This window comes from Eulemur rufifrons, chromosome 18 (genome assembly GCF_041146395.1).
Source record: "Eulemur rufifrons isolate Redbay chromosome 18, OSU_ERuf_1, whole genome shotgun sequence".
In the NCBI taxonomy this organism is placed as follows: domain Eukaryota; kingdom Metazoa; phylum Chordata; class Mammalia; order Primates; family Lemuridae; genus Eulemur; species Eulemur rufifrons.
This window is the reverse complement of record NC_091000.1, coordinates 6,678,112-6,700,153: the sequence shown is the minus strand read 5'-3', so window position 1 is coordinate 6,700,153 and position 22,042 is coordinate 6,678,112. Positions and strand designations below refer to the sequence as shown.

Genomic DNA, 22,042 nt, shown 5'->3' with positions numbered 1-22,042 from the left:
TGTCTTTCTAAACTTTGCTTCTGACCATTCTTTCTTTTCTATCTAGAACCTCAATTAAATATATGTTAGAGTTTATAATTGTGTCTTATATTCTTCTTGTCCTTTCTTCTGTCTCTTTCATCCTGGATAGTTTCTCCTGACTTATCTCAGAGGTACTAACTTTTAGTTACATCTATTTGCTGATATACCCATCCATGGAGTTACTAATTTTAGAGAGTTTTTCAGTTCTAGGATTTTTCTTTTTATATTCTTTGCTTTTAAATCTGTGATATCTTTTTTAAAGATTCCAGTTTTCTGCTGAAATGTTGAGGTTTGGCTTTTATCTTTATGAACTTAGTAAAATACTTGATATACATATCCTTGTTCTGAAAATTTTGCTACCTGGAATACCTGTGAGTCTGTATCTGTTGCTTGTTGTTTGTGCTGGTTCACATTCAAGTTGATTATCTTTTTGTGTGTTTTCTTATTTTTGAATGGGTGTTAGACATGTTTGAAAAATATGTATAGACATAATTTAAGGCCTAGAGTATTATCTTCCTCCAGAGAGCGTTGTTCGTTTCTGTCAGGTGTCTCTGGGTACCAGCAATCTCCAATCACCTTAAACCAACTTCAGAGACTGAAATTTTCTAGACCATGTAGATTGCAGTCATTGAAAGGGGCCAGTTTACTTTTGGTTCATTCTTACTCTTAGCTCTCAGCTCCTTTGCATGTCAAGTCGAAGTGTGCAGCACTTTATTTTATCATGGTCCCAGTCTTGGTAGGCCTTGTCCTCCAACTTTTATTTTTCCTTTCCCCAGGAGACTGTTAGAAGGACTGCATCATCTCCCTGCCATACCTTCCTCATAGGCAAGTGTTCCTCTGGCAAAAGTGGTCCCAGATTCCATGCTCTCCTCTCTAGATTGTTCTCTTGTCCTGAATTCTTGGTCCAGAGATTTCTCACTTTCTATATAGCTTGTTGAGGCCATTGGGAACAAGGCTTTAATATTTCATCCAGTAACTTTTGTTGTCTGCAATGGGAGGTTTGTTCTATATTAACTAGCCTGCCATTGCCAGAAACAAGGATGGAGTTGTTTTTTCAGTGTAATTTTTATTTTATTGTGGTATAATTCACATAGAGTAAAATGCACAGATTTAAATGAATATGTAATGAAGGTTTATTTTTCCCCCCAAAAACTGTATATTCTCATGTTACTATCACTCAAATAAAGATAGATGATGTTCCCATCTTCCTGGAAAGTTATCTCATTCCCTTTCCTGTCCACCTTCTACCTCACCCCAACGCTGGCAATCAGTCTTTTAATTTCTAACATCATATATTTATATTGTTGACCTTAAACTTCATATAAAAGAAATCACATAACATGTACTCGTTTGAACATACATATTTGACATTCATCCGTGTTTTGCACATATCAGTAGCTTATTCCTTTTACTGTTCAATGGTACTGCCTTATATAAATATATCATTGTTAGTTGGTTTCTCCAGTTCCCATTGATGGAAATTTGAGTTGCTTCTAGTTTTGGTCCATGTGACTATATTCTTTATGAACATTCTCAGGATTCATCCTTTGAATTTTAATTTTTCATGGGAAATGAGAGGCCATTCATATTTAAACTGAAGGCATAGCTATGTTATTGGAGTTTTCTACACCAAGCTACACACCAAAGTCCATCCTCCAACTTAGTCTTCATCATTTGGCTTTAGTTGTCATATTTTTTTGTTATTTGAAATTTTACTTATTTAGCAAATTCTTATAAAGCACTTGGTATGTGCTAGACAGTGTTCCAAACACTTTGAAATGTTGACTTATTTAATAATGCTGACCATCCATTGAGATAGTTATTCACATTTTACTCTATTCACATTTTAAAATGAAGAAACGGAAGCCCAGAAAGGTTTATTAACTTTCTGGGGTCACAGGACTAGAAGTAGGAGAGTCAGGATTCACACCCAGAGACGCGGGTTCCAGAAACAATGCTGCCTCTCTGGCGATGTCCATGTCTGAGCAGGGAACACCTCCAACACACCCTCACATGACCTAGCCTAAGTAACTAGGCCCATTAAATATGCTGCAGATGTTCTTTACAGTAAGCCATTGTGCAAATATTAGGCAAATATAAAGTGTGTTTGTGTGAGTAGCAGGGTTGTTAAGAAGAAAGGACACACCACACGTAAAAGATGGGGAAAGCACACAATTTAGATACTTCCTGACCCCAATCAATTCCTCACTAACATTTGTTCACTTAGAGTGACCTTTCATTTTCTCCAGCGTACAAGTTGTCAAATTCATGAGACAAACGTGGGGGGATAAAGGGTGCCCATAACTTGTGGTGCCCTCGGTGTTCTTGTGGAGTCTGCCTTCCCCGGCCACTGGTGAAAAGTCCTGATCTTGGCTCCATGTGCCTCCGTGTAGCGCGTATTCCTCTTTGTTTGTCGTTGCAAAATATTTCCAAAGCCTAGGCTGCCTCTGGTGGTATTTCAGACGAGGCCAGGTGGGGGAGCTCCCCAAAGGACACTGCCTTGAAAGTTTGATGAGCTGAGCTTGGAGGCAGGTTACTGAGAAAAAATAAAGTCAGAATGTTAACTGGAAAGAAAAATTGCGGCTTGAGAATTGTTCACACATCAAGAGAGAACATGAACACCAAACAAATGCTGAGGTTGGAGGTCAAACGAAGGCTCCTCTTGACTTTTGTTGATTTGACATTCTGGGCATTAGATAAAGAAAAGAGCAAAACAAATTGCAAAACTGAGAGAAAATCTATTGTTGAAAAACTGGATATTTTACTTGCTCTAAGTCCAGACAGATTCTGCTGGTGTGGACTTTAACACCGAGAGCACTGTCGTTATCTGCCTGCTCAGGGCCGCATGCCCAGGGCCGGGAAGTGCTCAAGAAATGTGAAAGGACGGAGGAGCCTATCTTGACTTGCAGAGCAGTAGGCTGCGGTTCTTTAGGAGCAGTAAACTGGAGCTCAAGTTATTACTGGGGGGGAGGAGGGGCCTTGTTTATTATTTCAGAAAGGGCAATAAAATCAAATCCGCTCAGCTGAGGAGTTGCCTTTAAAAGGAAGTTAAACAAAATGCAGGGCAATTCTTATACACCCTTACCAGTCTGTGATATAACTATCACCCTGTTTTTATAAGTGAGAAAACAGGCTCCCAGGGATTATGGAACTTGCCCAAGTTCACACAGCTCTTAACTAGAGCAGCTGGGACTTCTAAACCGGTTCTTCTAAAGGCCTTGCCTGGCCCCCTCTGCCAACATGCCCTGACTATCCCGGGACGGACGTACTCTCACACGCAGATGCTCATCGGAGCAAACGCCTGGGCGTTAAGGTGGCCACAGAGGTCCCATAGTCTTCATTCCCCAACTGGCACCACTTCAGTTAATTCACGGGCTGGGCTAGGGTCACAGGAATATAAAACAAAACACTTTGCTATTACCGTTCTTGTTATCATTGCCATTATCACATCTTCAGGTACGGTTTTGCAGTTCCAGAACTGTGGTTTCTTAAAGCAGGAGCCACTGATGCCAGTGTGAGATCAGCTTTATTTCTAAAACTGAAAGTATCTGCTGTCTTCCCAAACTGTTGAGTGGCTTTGTCATCGGGCCTGGGAAAATAAATAAAATATTTCAAAATATTTGTGATGAACAATTTCTTAGGAAGTAACAACTATCGTTCACATCACGAAGCAAAGACTATATCATTTCCTTCATAGATAACATTGGTTATGAATTTTGGTTATAGAAGTAGGCACATTTTCTAACACCAGAGGGGGTCTGAGAGATTTCCTTTATGTAACTACAGGTCTACAATCTGCGGTGAGTATAGTACTACTGGAAGTTGGACATTTCATTGGAGAAGCACACAGCAAAATTTCAGTGCCTAGTGTGCAACAGATTCTAATTTAAGTAAGTGAAATAGCAAAGTAATAGTAATCATTACCCTATAGCTAATATTTGCTGAACTCTTACAGTGTGGCGAGTGAAGTGCTTTATATGAATTATTGCATTTAACCCTCACAACATGTGAAGTAGACACTTTTACCCTGGAGCTCTTCACGGATGAGGCAGTGGGGCCCAGGGAGCTTACCCATCCGTCCAAGATCACACAACCGTGGTTGAGGCGGGACTTGCACTTAATTTATTTTCTTCTACCCTGGGTAAAATACTTAATGTTAGAGGAAGACCAGATATTTAGTATCCTTTTCACATATTGTTTTATCTTCTTAAGCTTAACAAGGAAAAGATGAAGCTGGCTCATTTTCCCTCTTCTATTCCTAGGTAGAAGAGTAAACCCTGCCTCCTCCTCACCGGGTGCAGTGATGAAGAGGTAAATCAGCCAGATACTGCATCCTCCAGGCAGGTCGCGTGTTCCCCACTTCCAGGTTTATGCTGCCTGCGAGTACGAAGGTGTGAGAGGGCGAGTTACGGATGTTACCAGCTAATGCATGAAGAGTGCTCACCTGGCTTCCTCCAGGACAGGGGCACCAGAGGCTCGTAGGCACAAGCCAGAGGCTGACGGTGGACCACGGGGCCATGACCCCCACAGCCTCCCCTTTGTGTTCTAAGGCTTCCCTTTGCCCATTTTCCATGTGATTGGACAGGGGGTGGGAAACAGAGGCGTGAAGAAGAGACCTAGGTTGACTGTGCAAATCTCTGGGGAAAGATGAACTATCACAAGCATTGCTCTCGTTACATAAAGAGTATTAGATTGATAAGTCTAATAAGCATATGTTGACAATATGAATGTTTTTTCTAAAATTCACAATCTGGGTTAAAAATATGTAGATTTGAAAGGAGAATACACAAGGCAGTACCTATGTTGTTAAAGAAACCAGTCTTAGGATTCTAAACAGGGTCATTCGCAGACCCCAATTTTATTAACCAACTGGCCACATTCCAGGGAAATAATGTATTTTACCTCTTAGAATAAATGATAATCATTAATTTCTAAAAGTGTATAAGAATGCTGATCACATTGCCATGCTGGAAGTTCTGGAAGGATCACTGTGACATTAGTTTACTTCTAATGTAGCCCATATTTTGGATCGTCAAAATGATGTTTTAGTGAAAGATTTCCCTTTAAGTAGCCCTTTAAGTATGTGGTTAGTTAAAATGAGATGGTTAGAACACATTGTTAATCACAAAGGATTAGGGTGGAGCCCGTCAGCTTCAGTCCAGTGACATACACGAGTATTTGACTAAAGGCTATTTATAACCCACAGGGCACAGATGCCCTGTCGATCGCAGGGTGTGGTAGAGTCAGAGGACAGTGGGTAAACGAGGCAAAATGAATGTTTCAACACTAACGTTTGACCAACAACCTGAGAACTTCAGTGAGAAGAACCTGGGTGGAATCTAGTACATCCACTGCAAGATGTGTAATCTTGTGCAAGTTATTTACCTTCTGTAAGTCTCTGTTTTCTCATCTGTTGTTCAGAGGAATAATAATGCCTACTTTATAAGTCTTTATAAGGACTCCAGAAAATATAAATATATTAGGATTTTTCTGTAAAAAGTGATAGAAACCCTCAATTCAAATTGGTTTATTTAACAACAACAAAAGGAAATTTATTACTTCATATTACTCTCAAATCCATATTATTATCAGAGTCAGCTGCTTCAGGTGCAACTAGATTCAGGTGATCAAATGAAGGCAGGGAGCATGATGCTGCCTTTCCAAATCTTGGCTACACTTTCCTATGTGTTGGCATAATTCCTGGGCAAGCTGTTTCTTTACTGTCGGTGATAGCGCCTAGCACATTTAAGCTTAGATATTGCTATCTTAGCCTCCCCTTTCCAAAACTCTAGCATAAGTCCTAGAAATATATTTCATTGGTAGTTTGGTCAAGTGTCCTTCTCTGGAGCCAGGAGATCAAGTACATGGACTGAGGTTGGGCAAAATATTATCCTTTAAAGAAATGCTGGGCTTACAAAACACATGCACACACGCACACACTCACACACATAAAAAAAAAAAAAACAACACTACAAATCCAAACCAACAACTCCATTGTAGTAGAAAAAATGTCTAGAACAGTGTTTGGCACATAGTAGGTATTTAATAAATTTATATTAATAATGAAAAAGAATCTGTTTTTTAGAACCTCAGATATGCAGGGCTTCCAGCCCTTAGTCAAGTTTCCTGGACCACACATACATGACCAAATCCTGGTTAACCTAAGGCAAATATATAGTTAGGACAGATCCCAATACATGGTATTTGATGTGACTCAATTGTTAGGATAGAGGTTATTCTGTGTTTTGGAGAAAGCCAGTGATTTTCTCTGAAGAGCCTGGATGCAATCTAAGTTAATGACAACTTTGTCAATAAATATCCTTTTTATGGATTATCGTAATGCTAGCAGAAATTACTTTTGTTCTGTTATGCTGGAAGTATGGCTAGAGACCAAACACAAGAATTTGTTCCCAAGTAGTACAGTCTAACAAAATAGAAGAGGTCTCACCCAAAAGTTCCCCAGCCAACAATGTAAATAATACAAATATAAATAATAATTATTATAAGATTTTAATCTCTTGGAGAGTTTATCTTTCATCAATAATTAAGGATATCTCATAGGAACCTGAGGCATTAGTACCTATAGTTCTGCTGTGACTATGTTAATTGTCTATGTCAGAAGCATTATGTCATTATGTCTAAGTCTGTATCAGGAGTTATGACAATGTGCTTTGGTTCACCTTTATGAAGTGCCTGTTTCCATGAGTGTGGCTTTTGGGTAAGTGAAGATAAATTAAATAAATCTACTGAATGGAGAATAAGGCTAAATTCTATCATTAATTCCTTTTAAGGGTTTCAACTAGAAGCGTAAACGTTGCTGCTTTTATTTCACATTCCCATGTATTCTAAACATCTAAGGGCTTCATTTGCCTTTTTTCCTCATGAGCATTCATAAAAGAAAAAAAAAGAAAGTTATATTTTCAATGCTTTTTTAAGTGCAATAGCGAGCTATTTTATTACCAATAACAATTTCAGCCATCACTGATCTTCAGATTTGGGGGTAAATGACTTTTCACAGTTTGCATTCATTGTGTACAACCCTGTTCTAGGGCTGAACATTAGCAGCCTTGCTGTTTGAAGTGGGTCACTGTAGTTTTGGTTTTTGGAATATTGGGAATTAAAAAGTCAATTAGAGCCTTTGGATTTATACCAGAGGAAAAGGGATCACATTTCTTTATTAAAAAAAAAAAAAGAGGAAGAAAGTCATTTCCGTGGCGTCAGTATATTTCACGTATGTTAAGGTTTAACAACCAGAAAGCACTAGAAACAGGCACTTTGTATTATATCCCATTGACATTTTCAGTCTAACAACTTGAATCAATACTGTAGCTAAGTCAAAACCGTTTAGCCCCCTAATCTCTAGAAATGAATTCTCTCTTTTACGAGAATGTAAAGGCTAATCTGGTCACATTTGAAAGTCGTTTTCATATTCAACTTCTGAGTGACATGCAACTAAGTCCCTGAAACACAGCAAAAAATGCCAATTCATGTAGCACCTGGGAAACGGAAAGGGAAGGGTGAGCAAGAGACTTAAAAGGAGAAGGGTTGGGAGTCCCAGGGGTCAACCTCATAGTCTCCTCTCTGAAAGCTGCATGGTGGTGAGAAACAGGGACAGTACCTAGAAAGGTGACAACAGGAAGACGCCAAGGAGCCTTTTGCCTTTGGAAGTTGCTTTAAGGATCATCCCTTAACACAGATGTCCTGATCTCACTCCATTGCCTTATGAAAATACTGAATTGAAGGTCATCAGTGAACTCCTTCTGGCCCGACCCAATGTTCTTTTCTTTATCCTCATCCTTTCAATCCTTACTCAATCATATGACCCTACTTTGAACACTTGCTCTCAGTGTACTAGCTCTTGGCTGCCCTGTTCTGCTTCCCCTCTGTTGTTTCCATGGCAGCCACTCACCAACTTAGCTTTGAATAACCCAAAAGTATCCACCCCATTGTGAAACATTCCTCTCTTCCTTTATTCCCATTGTTGAGCACACACAGGGTTCCATCTCATTTAATCATCATAGCCTGTACATAGCTTACCCTACTAATTTAAATTCCTGATTATATACAATTGTATATGGATCTTTTCTGTGTGTGTTCGCATACGAATCTGGGTGACTCTGTCCATCTCTGGGTGCATGAGTCATATGTGCTCAATCAGATTGTAAGTGCTTAAAAATAGAAAGTTTTAGAGGCAACTTGAGCATGTATTTTAGTCAGAACTATGTTCAAAGAGTGCTGTTCCTCATAATTAACCTTTATAGGTCACTAAGGGTCTCTGAGCCCAGCTTTCCTCATCTTTACAATATAATTAATAATATTCACCCACCTGAGATGGAGTAAAACAGTAAATGAATATATATAAGCATATAACAGATAGTGGGCTCTCAATAAATGATTTCTTCCTGTGTTTTTAATTTCTCATACATCACCCATTGTAGTAACACAATGCTGAGTTCAATTTCTACACTTTCAGTGGATTGATTGATCTAAGCTAACAAGATGGGGAAAGTTGGGATGTATTAACCCAATCAACCAAATCTCTCTACCACATTCTCCCAGTGTGGTAAATTATGAAAGCATTTATCTCCATAAATCACTTAAATGACTAATCAATATTTTATTTTTCTAAGGAAATTCAAATGCCAGGAAAATAGATGCACAATAATTTTCTTGTGGTCATGTGTCTTTTAAATATTAACAGAGTTTTTCGTGGTGTTATTTGGAAGGGTCCATAATCTGAAAATTACAGCATCTAATTTACATTTGATGCGTTCACTTCCTAAGAGTTATTTTATTTGGCCTTAATTTTTATTTAGAACCAACAGTCTTAGGGATGGTAAAATTTGCTGAGGGAGAATATACCAACAGAAAACAGAAGTGGGAATCAAGGATTTATAAAAATAAAACCTGACATCTTGAGATAACATTCTAAATATTGCACAGTAGTATTTTTCTGCTAGTAAAACTGTAAGGATTTTAACGTAATGCAGCAGTAATCACTGCATTAAACAATCCAGCCTTAGTGAAACAAAAGAGTTTCTTAACCCTAAAGACTCCAGGCTCCCAATTAGCTGATGTGGAGATAATTATTTATAAGACCATTTACTGGTAAAGAGAAAGGAGTGAAACCTTAGACAGGCACGTAGATGTGACTAAGGCGGGTTTTGTTGCTGATTCCAAAGCCCTGGATCGGAAGTGGACAGTGACTCAGAGCACACACCTCTCTCTGTCCAGTGTAGTCAGGCGCCGCCGTGCCAGAGGGAAGACTCACTGGAGGATCATCGTCATGGATTTACTTAAGTGACACAATCTCACCACCAGTGAAAGAAAAGAACACTTAGTTAATTTATCTTTGAGACTTTGAACTTAATTTTCACAGATTTCTAAAGCACATATGAAATGGCACACTGGGTCTAATGAACGTCTGTTCAGTTAGTATTCTGCCTCTGAGCAAGATAACAAGGGCCATTTTCATAAGGAGCTTGGCAATTCCTTTTTAATATATTGATCTAATTTATTTTTCGGGGAGCTACTCATTCATTCGGAAAAGACGTAGCCCACTTTATTTGACCCATTTATTTTACAGCAATTTCTCCTGCATCTTTGGAATGTGTCATGTATATTTGTCCAATCAGGTAAGATGCACAGCATAAAAAGTCTACACCAAGGGAGATAAGCACACAACATGTACCAGTATGACCAGTCATTGATAAGCTCCTTCATTCCAAGAAGAGCCACTTCCATTTCCTATGTGTTTGTTATTATTTGTTATGTTGGAACTTTCAGATGAATTGGAAAGCAACACAACAATTATCAGGCCCCCAAACCTGTTCATATAAATATATAAACAAACTCCCTGTATAATATGATATTTCATATTTTGGCATATTATTTTTCCACTAAATATGGAAATATTGCCACTCTACATTATTTTTCTTAATAATTTACTCTATTTCTCTTTTAAAATGTAGCTTGCCTAACAATGCCAACTGATCCAGTTGCATTTCATTCATGAATATGTCAGATTAGGGTTAACAAAGATTATAGACCTAAGGAGCCCAGCATTTTGCTTGGTTTTGGACAGTCTTGGTGAGACACTTGTGTTTACTTGACAAATTCACCTGGATATGCCACCTCCTCCAGGTAGCCTGTTCTGACTCTTCCCCACCAGGATTAGGTAGTTCCTCTTTGTGCTGTCATGATACCTTGTTTTTCCCTGCTTTTTATTTATTTGATTTCTTGTCTGTTTCCTTCTCTAGACTATGAGATCCTTGTGGCAGGGACAGTTATATTCATCTTTGTCTCCTCAGCATCTAGCAAAATGTCTGACATACGGTGGGTGCATAAAAAATGTTCAGTAGATGAATGAACAGTGTAAAGTTATGAATCCACAATGTTCCAGTCTAACCACTTATAAGAAAAATAATATTTTTTTCTAACAACAGTGAGGACAACATAATCGTTGTCTAATTTGATGAGCAGTCATTAAGATACAAGCCATGGACTATTTGCTGATTTAGAACATGGTCTACAAATAGTATAGTACCATTTTAAAGCTTTGACTTGATAGACTTAACTGTACCTTGATATTAAGAATATCATTTACATTAACAATGGGGACCCCACATACAAAGTCTTCAAATTGTTCTTGATAATTAGATACAAAGAAAGAAATAATATGCACATTTATGTCTTTTTTATTTATTTATTTTTACTTCAGAATATTACAGGGATACAAATGTTTTGGTTATGTGGATTGTTTTGTACTGCTTGAGTCAAAGTTATAAGTATGCCCATCACCCAGATAGTGTATGTTGTACCTGATCAGTTAGTTTCAATTTAATAGTGAGTACATGTGGTGTTTGTTTTTCCATTCTTGCAATACTTAGGAGAATATTCTCCAGTTTCATCCAGATTGTTGCAAAAGGTATTAATTCATTTTTTATGGCTGAGTAGTACTCCATGATATACCTATACCACATTTTATTAATCCACTCATGAATTAATAGACACTTGGGTTGATTCCACACATTTGCAATTGTAAATTGTGCTACAATAAACATTTGAGTGCAAGGATCTTTTTGATAAAATGATTTTTTTCCCTTTTGTAAATACCCAGTAGTGGGATTGCTGGATCAAATGGTAGGTCTACTTTTAGTTCTTTGGGGAATCTCCATACTATTTTCCATAGAGTTGCACTAGTTTGCAGTCCCACCAACAGTGTGTAAGTGTTCTTTTCTCTCTACATCCATACCAGCATCTATTGTTTTGGGACTTTATGATAAAAACCATTCTCACTGGGGTTAAGAGATATCTCGTTGTGGTTTTGATTTGCATTCCTCTGATGATTAGTGACATTGAGCATTTTTTCATATGTTTATTGGCCATTTGTCTATCTTCTTTTGAAAAGCTTCTGTTCATGTCTTTTGTCCACTTTTTAACGGGGTTGTTTGATTTTTTCTTGCTGATTTGCTTTGAGTTCTTCGTAGATTCTAGTTATTAGCCCTTTATGAGATGTGCAGCATGTGAGTATCTTCTCCCGTTCTGTATGTTGTCTCTTTGCTTTGTTGATTGTTTCCTTGGCTGTGCAGAATTTCAGTATCTGGATTTTGAAATTCAGAGCAGAGGGGTGGAGTGTCATTTTATATTGAGAATGGAAAGTCAGGAGTCTTGCAACACGTGATGCAATTGCTTCCATGGAATATTTTCAGACCAATAGGAGTTTGCGAAGAACTTTTATGGACAGTATAAATATTTTGAGCTGTAGGCATCATTACCAGCTGACATTTTCCTTCCTCAGGACCAGCTGTTCGGGAGCATCCCGGACTAGAGCCAGGCACATTTGAGACTTGGATCTGACGAGAGACCGCCGCAGATTCTTCTGCAGCAATGTCGGTGTTAGAAGAAAGCCGACCATTTGCTCAACAGTTATCCAATGTCTACTTTACAATACTCTCACTTTTCTGTTTTAAACTTTTCGTGAAAATCAGCCTTGCCATCCTCAGTCACTTCTACATTGTGAAAGGCAACCGCAAGGAAGCGGCAAGGATAGCAGCTGAATTTTACGGAGTAACCCAAGGACAAGGTATGTTTATGATAATCCTCTCTTGTTTCAAGTTGAGTTTAACTATCACTTGATCCACTATGCAAGAAAACACATCACATGTTTTCTTTATGGATTGCTTCAAAGTGAATATTTTGTAAATTTTTGTTAAGGAAAATACTTGTAACTCACTTCATGGCTTCATGAAAAAGAAAATTACTTTTTTGTATAAATGTTTGGGTTAAAATCAAGATATCATGCAAAACAGATTAATGGAAGCACACTATTAAATATATATATTTTTTCTATTAAGAAACATTTAAAAAACTTAGCCATTTGATTTACGGAATCATAGTGTTAGAGATTAGTTGTAGAAGTAACTGATAGCACTTTAATTATCCTTTAACATGTACTTGGATTGTATAATTTTAAATCAAATATTTAGTTATAGATTAAAAAAATACTTGTTATTAAAAAGAGAAGATTTCAAGATTTTGTTTCTCACAACTGTATTTTAATAAGATTAGCCATTTGATTCTAAAATAAAGCACAAAAAAAAATGAATATTTATGGTATGTGTTTTCCTGATGGAATTATTATTGCTTTGCTCAGTTTGTGAGAAATTGATTATAAGAAGATAGGAACATAATTAACAAATTTTATATGTGTGCAGTGAAGTGCATCCATGTTCCTTAGGAGAAATTGAAGAGAAACCAAATGAGAAATAATAATTTTAATCATGGACTTTAAAGGTTGTAAAACCACTTACAGTCTATTGGACCAATATTGTGTACTGTAAAAACAATTCATATAGTCTTAGATTATCGTCTATCTTATAGTCTTAGACTACTCTCTATAGTCTATAGATTCGTTTCTGATTTGGAAATCAGCGGGCATTCGTAAACATTTTACAGTCCAAATACCTCTAACGCAACTTAAATTAGCAGAACCAAAATTTATTGTCACACAATTAAAGAATGTAAATTTTTTAAAAAGATCACTTACAGTAGAAAGATTGCCATCTTAAAATCTATTTTTCTACACTTTTCGATGTGTAACATCATTCGTTTTAAAATCTAGATTATTCTATCGATAATGGAAAGTTGAGTGGAGGTGGAGAATCTTTTTTAGTGTGTGAGGTAGATAATGAGCACGTTTTTCCTGAGGAAGATTGCTCCTGTGCCCAGTGAGGGATTTATACACTCACGCAAAATGAGGAAAATTTAAATGCCCATATCAAACTCTCTCAGGGAAGACGAAATCTCGAGGAAAGAGGTGGTATTCAATCCTTTACCTACCAGCTCTGCTTCAGAACAGGTATGATTGTATTTAAATGTGACATGCACACTATGTGATCCAACTATAAATAAATAATTTAGTTGGTAAATGGAATATTTGTATACAAAACAGCAAACATAGAAAACTAAATTTTAAAACAAAAGTTATATGTCTAGACATAAGACTAAGCAGATTATATGAACATAAAGTGGTAAAATTTACCCTCGCAGGCTGCCTATCGCTCGTTCCTTCATAATCAAACCTTGTCTATATATTATGAAAATTGTCTTATATTAAAACATGAAATACTGGCTAAAAAGAAGAAACTTTTTTTGTGGGTTGACAAGGGTTTCAGAGAAAGGTATGGAAGCTCCTTTTTGTACATATTTATAAATAAAAACAAACACCTGTCCCTCTATAGACTGATCTTAGTGTGCTTATGCTGGGAAATCATGAGTGTGTATGTAATGGCTTCCATGTTCCCCTTATTTTATGATTCTATCTTAAGATCTATTAGAACTTTAGGATTTTGTCTCAAGAAGGAAAGAAAGAAAGAACAAAATCAATACTCACTAATAGAAAACACTTTTCCTGGAAACAAACTGTGTACAAAGTTTTAAAAAACTTTGTTTTATGTTGTTTCTAATGTTAGGACTATTTAACAAAATGCTCACTTCCAATATCATGCACTTATCTACATATTAAACAATAGAATATATTATCATAATTTTTATTCAATGCAAGCATAATTAGTCTCTGATTTTATTTTAACATTAGGAGAAAAAATCAGGTACCTTAAAAAAACTTTTTCTTAATCTCCTACTTCTAAAAGTTAATTCTTCCTTGTCCACAAAATTATTATGTTCTCCATTTTAACACAGCTTTTTCTTTTATTTACTAAAATTATTATTTTTATCTTGTTTGTATCTTTATAATTAACTACTTGGGCTTAATTATCTTTGTTTAACCAAGAATTTCCTCCTTCCTGGGAAAGATTATCACCTTCATTCCACTTTGAATTAGGTTTCTCATTCCTACTTTCAAGGCTTAGCCAAATTGCTCCCCAACATTTCTGATACAGAGTTGCCAAATTCCATGAAATAAGAGATGATGTGTGTATTCTCGTGTCTTTCATAATCACAGAAGACCTTGTTGTGTTGACAACATTGGATGTCTTCCCCATGAGCAGTAGTACTTTGGTATGAAATAAGAGAAACTGTTAATTTTCCAAGATACTATTGCAAATCAGCTCATTGTATTAAACAAATGTAGGGTGTTTTTTTTTTTACAAATCTGTCTTTTCATCTCTGAAGACTTTCATCAACCCCACCATCAAATTGAAGGGGACCTGTTACTTGCTATGCTTTTCTACGTAACTACCTCCTGTATTGTTCTTGCTGCTAAATGTCCCAATTACTGTCTCTGTTTATCAGAGGTCTAGTCTATTTTTGCAGCTAGCACTATGCTTTGAGACTGATTGTGAGACTAACCGGAGTTGAAAGGTGTTTTCAACTGTAATATTAAACAGTGCAGAGAGTGAATGAGGATGTGGAGGAATATGTTAATTTGGAATCATTCCAAAGGGCTCGAAGAGCCCAACTCATATCCCAAGGACACTTCAAGAGGCAACTCCTCTCTTCTGTTACAGGCAATACTTTTCAAGTTCTGTCTCAGACTCTGAAGAAGTTTAGCAGTTTTACCTACAAGTGGATAGGGCCATTTCTAAGCACCTATTTTTTTGAGCACCCTTGACATCAAGACACTGAAGATGCAGGGTACATAAAAGACAAACTTTATTGTTCTCATCCTTAAATAGTCTGTATTCTAATTGAGGAGATAGGATATTTTCATATAATAATCACTTTCCAAAATACAAAATGCCAAATGGGTCCAAAGAATGAAAGGGTCATTTTCAGATTTGGACTTTCAGAGATGTCTTCACAGGGGAGGCAGCTCCTGGGTCCACCTCAGGGATGAGCAGAGGCCTGGATTTGTGGGAACACATGGAATATCAGGAGATAGTAGATTTGACTGGAGTGGAGAGTTCATGCAGTAGAAAAATTATAATAAATTGGGCCCAAATATGAAAGAATTTGAATGGCAGGCTAAGCAATTCTGACTTGACTTTGAAAGCAATGAGTCACTGAAAGTTTTGGTGTAAGTGAAGGTGGGAAAAACAAGAAAGGATGTGTATGAAATCATACTTTAAGGTAGATTTATATAGTAGTAATCTTTGAAGTTGGACAATGGGACATGTTTGAAGCAGGTCGACCAGTTTGGACCTTTCCATAAGGAGATAAGGACCTAGATTGATTCAGTGGTGGAAGAAGAAAAAGAAGAAAGAATGCATCTGATGATGCCACAAGCCTAGCACTGGCACAGAGAGCAGATGTTCTTGGAGTAACCGAGTGTCTCCCGGGGTTAGATGATAACATGTCAGTCAGCAGAGGGGGCGATTAGCCACACAGGCCAAGTCTGCAGCTCCCAGCCAAGGCCACACCTTGGCGGTGGACCCTCAGCCATGTGGGTCTTAATTCTAGTCTTGCATTTGACTTATATAATATGTTCTCTGTGTTTTACTTCATTTTTAATCACCAAGTAGCCTTCTGATTACGATTTACTCCGCATCTAGACCTGGCCACAAAAATAGAATGTGCTAGCTTCCTTCAAGAGTATTCTAGTCCATCGAACATTTGTAGTCCTTATTGTAAATGAACACATTTGCATCTTCATATCAATCTTCAAAATTGTTTGCTCTTTGAGCTGTACGTCCACTTCTGAGATGTGAATTTGCTCCAGTTTTGCTGATACATCAGGTTCCTGAGCCCTCAAGGCCATGGACCAAATTGTGGATGGTGGAAGATTTATCAGCTTGAGAAACAATCTGGTGACACTTGTGTGAGGTTGACCTAGTCAGGTGCTCCTTTCGTGGCTGAGACTTTATGTAGAATAGAGAGTGTATGTAGAACCATTAGATAGAATATCTGTACTTGTGATTTCATAAGTTTTATTTTAGGGTTGACATTAAGCATGCAATTATTTTTTGTTAAATCTGTGGTTGACACTTACAAATAGGACATAGTGTAAACATGCCATCTCAGGTCGAATGGCAAAAGAATTTGTCATTTTTGGAGAACAGTATAACTTGCATAGAAAAAGCAGCTAGAATTTGATATAACATCTTTTTTCTCACCATTAGTAAAATCCATCCTAGGTTTAAAACCAACTTTAGGAATTTAACGTTACAGCGGATGCCAGCAATTGCAGCAATAATATTCATTATACCTGTTTCTGAGGAGCAATTTGTTTCCTGTGATTTTTGGTGCTGCTCTGCAACCTGTGCATGAGATTAGTGATCTTAGCAACAGTTCTCTGCATCACAGCAATGAAAAACTTCAGGAGGCAAATCTGCAGGATGACTTCTTTAATGCTTTTTATTACATAAAGGTGTAAAAATATCCTGAAGATGTGAGAGTTTTTGGACACGTTTTTCTACCCTTAGGTGGAACAACTCTATGTAAGAATAACTGAAATCAATAGAACTGGTCTTGCCTGACAAGATATCACATTACACTCAAAGGTGCTACTAAAAAAATTTTTAAAAAGATGTTTTAATTTTGTCCAAGGTCTCCTATTTTTCAGAAATGCTGAGCACGTTTTTGAAAGAAATAATTATAACCCTGTTCATTAAAAATGGAATCTGGGAACAAAGTTCCAAGTTTAGAAATGACTTTGTCAAATATTTATGTGTTAATACCTTTCTTTTCCCTCTGTGTCTTAGTTCATTTTGCGCTGCTATAAAGACATACCTGAGGCTGGATAATTTGTAAAGAAAAAGGATTTACTGAGCTCATGATTCTGGGGGCTGGGGAGGGCCTCAGGCTGTTTCCATTTGTGGTAGAAGGCAGAAGGGGAGCTGGTATGTGCAGAGATCACGTGATGAGACAGGAAGTGAGAGAGAGAGAGAGAGGTGTGGGGGCAGGTGCCAGGCTCTTTTTAACAACCAGATCTCTCAGGAACTAACAGAGTGAGAACTCACTCACCCCGGGGGAGGGAGGGCATTAATCTCTTCACTAGACATCTGTTCCCATGACCCAGACACCTCCCATTAGGCCCCACCTCTACCACTGGGGATCAAATTTCAACATGTGGTTTGGAGGGGACAGATATCCAAGCCATAGCAGTCCATATTTGGAGAAATATGTAAAATTTGGGAGTTAACTTGACACAGCTTGACATTTTGGCATTAAAGACTTTGATAACTTAGAAGGGATCACTTTTCCTAGAAATATTCTTCTCACACCTTTTTGTTCCTCTCTTCCTTCCTTTCGTCATTCAATTACTTCCACCATATTATACTTACGCAACGTTTATTTATGTATCTCCTAGGTCAAAGGCACTGACTGTGCCAGGCATTAAGGATAAAATATACAAACTAACCACTGTCTCTTTCCTAAAGGTCTACATAGCTCAGTGGAAGAGAGATGGATGAGCAAGTAATTAAAAAAAATAGGCAAATGCTCTTTTACAAGGTTCCAGAAAGTGCTATGCAAGTACAGAGGAAAGAGTATAGAGCTAAGAATAGTTCTACCTATGATATGTCAGCTAAATAAAAGCTGTACTAACAATATACGTGTTCTCTCCCACAACTGTGCATGTATCCTTATTCATAATTTCCCAATTCCCTACTTTCATTCCCTACTAACTTTTTCCCTTCTCAACTTATTATTTCTAACTCACATGTCTTTTACCTAAAGCTCACAGTGTTGTCATTAAAATGATTTATTTTCAAGAAAGAAATAAGTTTTCTCATAGCTTATCTACTAAGCTTTGTGAAAAATGAGAAATGTTTTGGTGAAAAAAATCAAAATAGATTTTGTGTATTTTGATAGGCGACACTGATATAGTCAACTCTTTAAATTTTTTATATAATAAAGATAGTGAAAGAATGAAAACTAGGTCTTAGCTTCCTACTTCCCTATTTACTCTTTTAGAAGATGGTAAATTATTAAAATAAGTTTTTTTTTATTGACACAACTGATATAGTTTTGAATTTAACTCAGGCTGATAAATACTTGGATACCTACACTATTCTTGGCACAATGTTGTGTGCTCTCTGTACATATACTAATGTGTATATATACTGGTTGTATCAATATATAGTTAATATATAATATATGAAAATACATAATACATATGATGTATATATTGTGTCTATAATTTATATATTATATTTGTTATATATTGTTTCTATTTACCACATACGAAATGTGACTGGCTTTTTTAGTGAAAGGAGAAGACTTGGATGGGGGCACAAAAACTTGCACATGTAAAACACTGAACAGCAAGTAAAAAAGCCTTAAGGTGCTAAATTGAAAACAGTCAAGTTTTGCAATTGATGTTCTGTTAGACATCAGGAGGGGAAGAAATTGAGGCCAGTTGAGAGGCTGAGTAGGTTCTTCGTGGGGAAGGCCGGATCTAGGGCAGAAATTCAAAGGCAGAATATATTTGGTTATGTAGAAGGGGAGATGAAACCCAGCTGAATGTAAAGAAAAGGAGATGAAAAGTTTGGAACGTGGAACCAAACAAGCCTGGGTTCATCTGGAGCAAAGGCTCAAGCACTGATATTAGAGATAAAGATGCATAATTGAGAGGTTGGTGCCAATGAGGAGGGGAAAAAAGACACCTCTCAAAATATACATCCCAGAGTAAACAGTTCTGTTAAGAGCTTTTTAATTCCTTTGTGGGATTCAGCATATGAAGAAGAGTCACTAGCTAGTGATGCAAATAATTACCACCGTAAGTATTTTACAGAATCCTTGGTGTAACGATTTAATATGTCATTGTGTGTATTTCATGAACTGCCTCTCAGAGAAGGCGGATGCCTCCCTGGCGTTTGCCCAGAGCACATCCTTACAGTGGTTTCATGGCGATTCTGTGGGCCCTGCGACAGTTTTAGCACATTGAGCTCATTTTCTGGACTGGAGAGTAGAGAAGAAAGACTATTCCCAGTGACAAACAAACCGTGTCACTGAAAGCAGGTGGAGTATTTGGAAGGCCTTTTGCTCTGAAGCCACCCTCAAAGAGTTAAGGGGGTGGAGGGGGGAGGGCGGGCAGAGAGAGAGAAAGCGCCGGCTTCCAGGCTGTGCAGAACTTTTGGCGTCTCTTCCTTACCAGCTGCGTAGGGAACAAGCCATTTATTCTTTCCAGCTTTTCCTCAGCAACACGACAAAGCGGACCATTGCCTTTCAGACTGGCAATGCCTGAAGAATATCAGGTCAGGGAGGGAGAAGCTTAAGGAGTCTCATAAATTGTTAAATTGTTAGCACGGAAAGAATCTTCGAAGTGGTCTGTGATTAAAGTCCACTCTGAAATTCAGGTGAAGGGCAAACATATACTAGAATGATTTTTTTTCTCAATTCTCTAATTCCCCATTGGTTACTATGGGGCAGGATTTTTAAAATTTGCCTTCTGAGTAGATTTAAGATTTTTCTAGATGGCCCTGGGGCCTCCGGGCCTCAGAGCTCGGGTTGTGTGAGAGGACGGGCTCTCACGGGCTCCTTTCCCCTCTTTGAACAGATCGACTCTACTTTCGTGATTCTTCATAAGTTGGGCTTTAAAAGAAGCCTTTCTTCAAGGAAGCACATAAAAAAATATTTAAAAATAAACTGCTCCACTTTATTTAAAATATTGTTACACGTATCTTCATAGAACCTACCCATCCTATAAGATGAGTCATAACTGAATATCCTTTCAGAATTCTTTCCTAGGAATTAGAAGAGCAGCAAACATTTGGGGCCCGTCAGGAATGTGTATAACTATGTGAAACGGCACGGAGGTGTCCTCTCTCCATCGGGGCAGCTAAAATTTCCGTGTCACCATTACCTACTGAGTAAAATAGAAACTTTCAGAAACACATATACTCTTTCCAGAAGGCTTATAGTCTTAAACTACGGGCAGAGCACAAACAAACTGAAATTTAGCACCGAAATGCCATTCATGTTTTTAAATAGAAGCACTGGCTCACCTCAACTGTCAAATGTGCAGCTTGATTTAAACGAGCACTGACAATAAAATTAAAGGCCCACGCATTGAAAATCTGCTCTTTTACCATCATAACCCTGCAAAGTCCCTTGTTAGTAAATTGAATCAGGTGAGGCTGCCAAAGTGAGAAAGGAAGCCATCCTTCTTCTAAAGAGGTCTCAACACACTACAGTGGCAGTTAAATAATGACTGTGGAAGCCATGGTGACTTTCTGAGTGAGTCAACTCCTCAATAACAATTAAACACATCTTTGATTAACTACTGAGGAGATGTGTGAGCACTTATGTTTTCCAAACGCTACCTCACTCAGTAGAGAAACGATGACTTCTATCATCCACCAAGCGAAAGTAGTAAGTCATGTTTAGAATGAAATGATGCACCAAATGAATTGTTGAATTTTGGAAGCTTTGCGTCTTAGCCCCCTTTTGAACTGTGATCCGGAGCAGTGAATTTGAAAAACGAAAAAGTGCTAGTTCCTTTGGAGTTCACATACACAGATCACAGCTCTGTTGCGTCTGAGAAAGGATAAATACTTCTTGAGAGTAACTCTCCAAGAACTAAAAGAAAAGGAGCTAAAGAAAAATCTGAGCATCTCTCTCTTTCTCCCACTTTCTGTAGTTATGATGAAATGCCCATGGAATAAAATATAGCGTAGGAGCCAAGTCTTACGGCTACTTACCATTACTCTAAGAAACCAACAAAACAAGACTAGCTTGGGTTGGAGAGAAAATCTACTGTATATTGAATGCTAAGTCCTAAAAGAATACTTGCATATCTAATTGGTATGACACTCCAAGTAGGGGAAAGAAAGGGAAATCTGTTTAAATAAGCTCAGTATTTAGGATCTACTGGAACTGACAATATTTTCTTAAAAAGAAATTTTTATTTATGAAAGTTAATTGAATTCAGTGATTGAAATTTTTATGATTTTTAAAGCTTAATTTTAAAAAGTACACACAAATGACCACAAATCTGGTTCTATAGCATTATAACGAATATTTTATTATCCTATTACTTTTGAAAGACAATGTATTTAAGCAGAAGGGACAAAAATTATATAGTTTGTAGTTAAACTAAAGCTCATGGAGTAAACTTGTGATTCTTGCCAAATACCTGAATGGAGATTGAATTGTAACAGGACTACCAGGAAAGTAGATCTGTCAAAACTGCTGTTATTCTGGAAAAGAAAATTACAGTTTGTTAGACAAGAAGTCACTTGTTCCTTGAAATAACTGTCAACGGCATACAGGAAAAACAATGCCTTGGATATTGAAGAAAGTCAGCAAATATTTGTAGAATGAATAAAAAAAAAAACCTTAAATAGGAGAAAACAGAAGTTAAAAAACACATTGCCTATACCATAATGATTTACCTGGACACAATTGTTCTATCATGGTTCTAGCACTTTCTAGCTGAGTGATCTTAGGAAAGTTGCTTAACATCTGTAGACCTGTTTCTTTCTTTCTTTCTTTTTTTTTTCCTCTATATTTTTAGCTGTCCAGATCATTTCTTTCTATTTTTAGCAGAGACGGGTCTCGCTCTTGCTCAGGCTGGTCTCGAACTCCTGACCTCGAGCTATCCTCCCGCCTCGGCCTCCCAGAGTGCTAGGATTACAGGTGTGAGCCACTGTGCCTGGCCTGTAGACCTGTTTCTTCA

At 37.5% G+C, this 22,042-nt stretch overlaps 1 protein-coding gene across 1 annotated transcript in view; it reads left to right on the top strand.

Annotated features, from left to right (window-relative positions):
- Positions 1–11,910: 11,910 nt before the first annotated feature.
- ASB5 (ankyrin repeat and SOCS box containing 5) overlaps positions 11,911–22,042 on the top strand; it is a 42,321-nt gene continuing 32,189 nt past the window's right edge. The window contains exon 1 of the mRNA XM_069493488.1: positions 11,911–12,106. Within this exon, the coding sequence (XP_069349589.1) occupies positions 11,911–12,106 (196 nt within the window). The remainder of the gene's footprint in view (positions 12,107–22,042) is intronic.